Source organism: Populus alba, chromosome 13, assembly GCF_005239225.2.
Source record: "Populus alba chromosome 13, ASM523922v2, whole genome shotgun sequence".
Classification (NCBI taxonomy): domain Eukaryota; kingdom Viridiplantae; phylum Streptophyta; class Magnoliopsida; order Malpighiales; family Salicaceae; genus Populus; species Populus alba.
The window spans coordinates 2899390-2905831 of NC_133296.1; the positions used below are offsets into that span (position 1 = coordinate 2899390).

Sequence of the window (6442 nt, forward strand, 5' to 3'; positions counted from 1 at the left end):
TAGGAGATTATATCTGGACTTGTTTTCTCTATTGATTCTGATTAATCAGTGCTGCCAAAATCACTCCTACCATCACCACCATACAGGGGATGAGAGAATGGAAGATGAAAGGTTATATCCTTTGGGGAAACCGTGTAGACAAACACATAGTTCTAATATTGTCTACAAATTATACTTTGTGTTTATTCATTTCAGCTCAATATTGAATTGAAGATTTCCTTTATTACAAGGGATGAAACAGAATCTTGAAACCCAGGTGTCCTCATTATAGCAGAGAGCCTTTATTCACTTTGATTGATAAAAATACTGTACTAAAACATATTAATCGTTGAAGAAACAAAATACAAAGCAGAGAAATAATTTACTACAAACAAAGCTACGAAAATTGAAAGTAACATAAGTCGCAACAATCACATACTAATTATACAAAATCTTTTGGAAAATTCTCAGCCTGTCACAGTTGTTTGAGGCATCAGATCTTCCAATGTTATTGCGGAGAATGACTTTGCCAGCGGAGGCCATCGAGCTATGAGCTGCGAAGCTACTTGTCGCATGGTTGGCCTAGATTGGGGATTGGGAAGCAAGCATGCAAATGCTATTTTGATAATGTTGACAACACCTTCTGCAACTCCATTTTCAGGAAGTGGGATACGTTGGTCCATCACATCCTTCAACAATGAATGCTGGTTGATTTGAGAGAACGATGAGGAGGAAAAAGCAGATGCAGAAAGAGATGAGATGAGATCACCCGGATGCATTCCCATTATTACTTCCATTGTGACCACTCCAAAGCTGTAGACATCGCACTTCTCGTTCACTCTCATTGTGTAAGCTAGCTCTGCAAAAATTCTGTCATTTTTTCATAGTACTGGCTATATCGTGTGTGTGTGTGTGTTAAGAATGAAATCAAGTATGTACCTGGAGCTATGTATCCGAAGGTGCCAGCAAATGAGGTCCAGTTGGTCGAGTCAGGCATTAAAAGCCGAGCTGTCCCAAAATCCGAAACATGAGCCTTGTATTCCGAATCTAAAAGAACATTGCTGCTGGAAATGTCTTGATGAATGATTGGAGGCGAGCAATCATGGTGCAAATAGGATAATGCATTGGCCACTCCTTTAACAACATTAAGCCTTCTATTCCAATCCAAGTCCATTGCCTGTTCTTCGCTAGATAAATTCATCTTCAAACTTCCCCTTTCTATGAACTTGTAAACTAAAAAAGAGTGCTCTATTAATGAACAAAATCCATATAACTTCACAATATTCCGATGTCGAATATCTATTAACATGCGAATCTCATTTCTAAAAGTTTTCAAATCCACAAGCTCGCCCTCTCTGGATGGGTGAAGTTTCTTCACGGCAACCACCTGACCTGTTGGCAACATGGCTCGATAAACAATTCCGTATCCCCCTTTCCCAATGCAGTTATTGAAGTTGAAATTATTAGTGGCCTGGATGATAGTTTCATGTAGGATCTCTTCCTCATGGCCCCATACTACAAAATTGTGTGGACTTTGTCGCTCTCCTAAACAGGAAACTCTTTCTCTACTTGTTCGGCGGTGAAAGTATAAACTCCCAACCATGATAAGTAGTAGAAGTAGACTGCCCAGGAGTGGAAAAAGAATCAAAATGACAATTTTGTTGCTCTTTCTCCTGCTTGTAAGAAGAGTACAAGGCTTTAGACCACTGACATTTCCACAGAGACCACTATTATTTATAAAAGCTTCATATGGAGCTTCAATGAAGGCTTTGATTTTTGGAATAGGGCCCTCTAGTTCATTGTAGGAGATGTCTATATCTATCAAGCTCACCAAATCTACAAAAGCAGTTGGAATCAAACCGGAAAGTTTGTTGTGAGAGAGGTTCATCGTTTCTAACTGATTCAATTGCCCAATTTGTGATGGTATCTCTCCTGCCAGAAGATTCCCACTGAGATCTAGATCTTCAAGAAAATGCAGGAAGCCTATCTCAAATGGGATGCTCCCTATGAACTTATTATGACTCAAGTTCAACTGTACTAAAATTGCGCACTCTCCCACTTGTTTTGGGATTGATCCACCAAGGTTATTAGAATCTAAATTAAGGGCACGAAGTTGAGATATCATTTGGATTTCAACGGGAAGGACACCAAAAAGATGGTTGTTATGAAGAGCAAGGTTGAACAACGCCTTCAACTGCCCCAGTTCTTTTGGAATTGTCCCCTTCAGGAGATTTGACGAGAGATCAATGACTTGTAGCCCAGTAGCCTTTCCAAGCTCTGATGGTATCTCACCTGTGATATTATTGTTTGACAATTTTAGGCTCGTCAAGTTGTGAAAACCTCCCCATTTCCACGTAAGCTCACCATACAAATAATTGTGACTTAGGTCCATATAGTTCAAGTTTGGGTAGAGGCCGAAATCTTCAGAAATATTCCCCGTCAATTGGTTCCGATCAAGCCTAACTCTAAATAGACTAGTACAATTTCGCAAGCTTTTAGGGATTGGACCAGAAAAATAATTGTAGCCGGCTGAAAATTTTACAAGTAACCTACCCAGGCACAAGTCTCGTGGTAAATGGCCAGTGAAACTGTTTGAAAAAAAATTCAAAACCATCAAATGTGTGAGATTATTCATCTCGGGGGGCAGAGAACCATTGAGATTATTGAAATGCAATGTCAATTGAACAAGGGATTCAAGTTGTCCAATTTCCCGAGGAACAGATCCAGATAAATTATTCATGTCCAGATAAAGGTTAGTGAGCATAGTCATGTTCCCAATAGAAGAAGGAATGGAACCAGAGAGGTTGTTTTTCGAGAGATAGAGAATGGATAAGTTTCTCAGATTTCCAATAGAAGAAGGAATGGAACCAGAGAGTTTGTTTCTCGAGAGATAGAGAATGGATAAGTTTCTCAGATTTTCAATAGAAGAAGAAATGGAACCAGAGAGTTTGTTATCCCATAGAGAAAGAATGGATAGGTGTTTCAAAATTCCAATAGAGGCTGGGATCAAACCGGTGAGATTATTTTCACTAAGACTCAATTCATTGAGCATAGACATGTTCCCAATAGAAGAAGGGATGGAACCAGAGAGTTTGTTACCCCATAAATATAAAATGGATCTGGGATCAAACCGAGATTATTTTCACTAAGACTCAATTCAATGAGCATAGACATGTTCTCAATAGAAGAAGGGATGGAACCAGAGAGTTTGTTACCCCATAGATATAGAATGGATAGGTGTTTCAAAGTTCCAATAGAGGCTGGGATCAAACCAGTGAGATTATTTCCACTAAGACTCAATTCATTGAGCATAGACATGTTCCCAATAGAAGAAGGGATGGAACCAGAGAGTTTGTTACCCCATAGATATAGAACGGATAGGTGTTTCAAAGTTCCAATAGAGGCTGAGATCAAACCAGTGAGATTATTTCCACTAAGACTCAATTCATTGAGCATAGACATGTTCCTAATAGAAGAAGGGATGGAACCAGAGAGTTTGTTACCCCATAGATATAGAACGGATAGGTGTTTCAAAGTTCCAATAGAGGCTGAGATCAAACCAGTGAGATTATTTCCACTAAGACTCAATTCATTGAGCATAGACATGTTCCTAATAGAAGAAGGATGGAACCAGAGAGTTTGTTACCCCATAGATATAGAACGGATAGGTGTTTCAAAGTTCCAATAGAGGCTGAGATCAAACCAGTGAGATTATTTCCACTAAGACTCAATTCATTGAGCATAGACATGTTCCCAATAGAAGAAGGGATGGAACCAGAGAGTTTGTTACCCCATAGATATAGAATGGATAGGTGTTTCAAAGTTCCAATAGAGGCTGGGATCAAACCAGTGAGATTATTTCCACAAAGATATAAAAAATTAAGACTTGTTAACAATCTTATCTCAAGTGGAATATTTTCTGTGAAATGATTTTCACACAAGTCTAAATTGGTGATTTTGGTCAGGTTACTAATGTGGGATGGAATAGTTCCATAGAGTGAATTGTTCCAGAGATTGAGAGTGAGAAGATTTGGGAAGGATGAGAAGTTGAAACTTTGAAGCGTACCTCTCAGACCAAAATGTGGAAGGCTGAAATTCGCGACACTTCCAGTATTGTCACAAGTGATTCCAAGCCACTTGCAAGGGCTGCTGCCAACCCAAGAAGACAGGACAGCTTGGCTGTGGTTGTCATCAAGACTTGCTTTCCATTTTAGGAGAGCCTCCGCTTCTTTATTACCTTCAGCAGCACTAATTGAAGTTGCAGAGGAATTAGGAGGAAAGGCAAAGAAAGAAGGAATGCACATTAGAAGGAGAAAAAAAAGGACTTGGAAAAACTTTGATTTTGGTTTCTGTAGTAAGGACATCATGTCTAAGGGATATGGTTTCCTATGGCAGATGAAGATTCTAGGCTCCAATGATAGGTATTTATAGAAAATAAATAAATAAATGGAGTATTTATTGAAATTTTTAATTGTGAAATTTCCTATTCATCTTTGTTCTCATTTTACAGAATTTGACATATATACGTCAACAACAGTGACCTGTAATTTATAAATCTTAGGAAAACTCATTTCCAAGCCCTGTAATTTCTAAAGATGCTTAATTGTTGGCTCATTTGTTCAAAATCTGTGGCTCATTTGTTCAAAATCCGTAGCTCATTTCTAAACTAAATAAAAAAATTAAAAATAAGTAAGAAAAAAATATTTTGTTTTTAAAAATTTTTTGCATCAGTTTTCTCTCCTTTAATTGAATCGGTGAAGAAATAATACTTAATTAATCGGTTCTGAAATTTCTAAATAATCTTTGTTCTACCTTTCCAAATCAATTAATTGGTCTCGGGGTGTCCAAATTTGACTTGTCCAAAGATTCATGATGTTACTTTTTAACTGCCTTTAGCGCAAGAAAGCAGCTCTCAATGACTGTGTTTACATCAAAAATAAAAATTCACAGATCGAGATAGCTAAAGGAAGATTTAATTTATCCAAAAACTTATCTGACTCATCAACAAACGTAGCTAGTGCGATAATATTTAATATTGTTTCATTACTCAATATTCATGATTTATTTTTCTCATTGTTGTCTCTGCAAATTGCTAGTATGTCGGTATTTTTACTCATGGTTATTAAGCTCAAGTTGACGGTCAATCTAGAGTAAGACATCAGTTACGAGAGTTAACCCATATGAGTTAATCCTTGTTTACTTTAATTTATTTTTATAAAATAAATAAAAACAAAATTGTTTTGAAAAAGATTATTTAAAAAAATCAATGTATTTTTTGATTGGGTTTCACCACGTCGCAGCAGGTGATTTTTTAGAAAGTATTTCTCTCTGTAGCTTTTCTACCTTCTCCTCAATTCTCACCCTCCTTATAGCTCTTCGCACCAGAATTATCTTAAATTCAGCAAGTAAATGCTTGATTGCATGCCTTAGAAATATCTATCATTTATTTTTCTTCCTTTTCAACTACTACTCCTTCACAATTAATGCGTGATTCTGTCTAGTTTTTCACTTGCCTGCTTACTTCTCACGCTCTAAATTGGTTACAGTAGGAAATGATCATTTCCCTCAGCTTTATAAGCTTTGATATTTTATTTTCAAACGTATACAAATTATCTCTAAACATGTGCTTAACATCTAAGTCATAAATATAAAATTACAAGAATCCATTTCTACTGCATCATTTTATATCTCTTCTCTATACTTACAATGAAAAATTTATTTTCATAATATTGAGTTGCAATCCATTATTTTTAGTCCCTAATCACTGTAGTCTCCTTTTCTTTCTTTCCTTTAATTTCGAACCATAAAATCTTTTTTCTTTCTTTTTTCATTATCAACATAATTAAATTAAATATAAAAAAATCAAAATTTTCTGAAAATATAATTTTGAAAAACATAGAGAACCTGGGAGGACCATACTGTAGGAAATATTGGGCCCCATAGCTAGACGGGCCCTAACGTCGGCCCTAACAATTTGTTTTTTCTAAAAAGGCCATGGGCTGGAATTCCTGCCCTCGTAGTGAAATGGGATGGCTCGTTCTTGAAATCATTCGCTCAGTGCTTGTTGTTAATGATGAATTTTGTGAAGGTATCTTGAATTTTGATTTGCATACAAGTACGATGGAGGTTTCTCTCTCTCCCCCCTCCCTACACACACGCGCGCGCGCGCGCGTGTTTTGGCATAATTATCTTTCATTATTAAAAAAAGATATTTGTAAGAATTTTTGACAAAGTTTTCGAGTAAGAAGGTGGTGCATGAGTTTTGGAAAAATAAATATTTTTTTAATTTTTAATTTTTTATTTAGTATCCATAGAGTTTTCTAGTTTTTTTTTTTATATAAAGAATTATAATAGCATTTTAACAAGTGAGATTTTAATGGGTAAAAATAAAATATTTTGAGTATTTTTCCATAATTATAATGTTTTTAGTTTTTTAAAAGTCTTGACTTGTTATAATTTTTAT

At 36.1% G+C, this 6442-nt stretch overlaps 1 protein-coding gene across 1 annotated transcript; it reads right to left on the reverse strand.

Annotated features, from left to right (window-relative positions):
- Positions 1–242: 242 nt before the first annotated feature.
- LOC118061420 (uncharacterized) lies at positions 243–4346 on the reverse strand. The gene is made up of 3 exons (XM_035074841.2): positions 3905–4346; positions 919–2637; positions 243–838 (listed from the first exon to the last, which is right to left on the reverse strand). Exons 1-3 carry the CDS (start codon positions 4344–4346, stop codon positions 447–449), a joined length of 2553 nt encoding a protein of 850 aa, XP_034930732.1. The 3' UTR covers positions 243–446.
- Positions 4347–6442: the final 2096 nt, after the last annotated feature.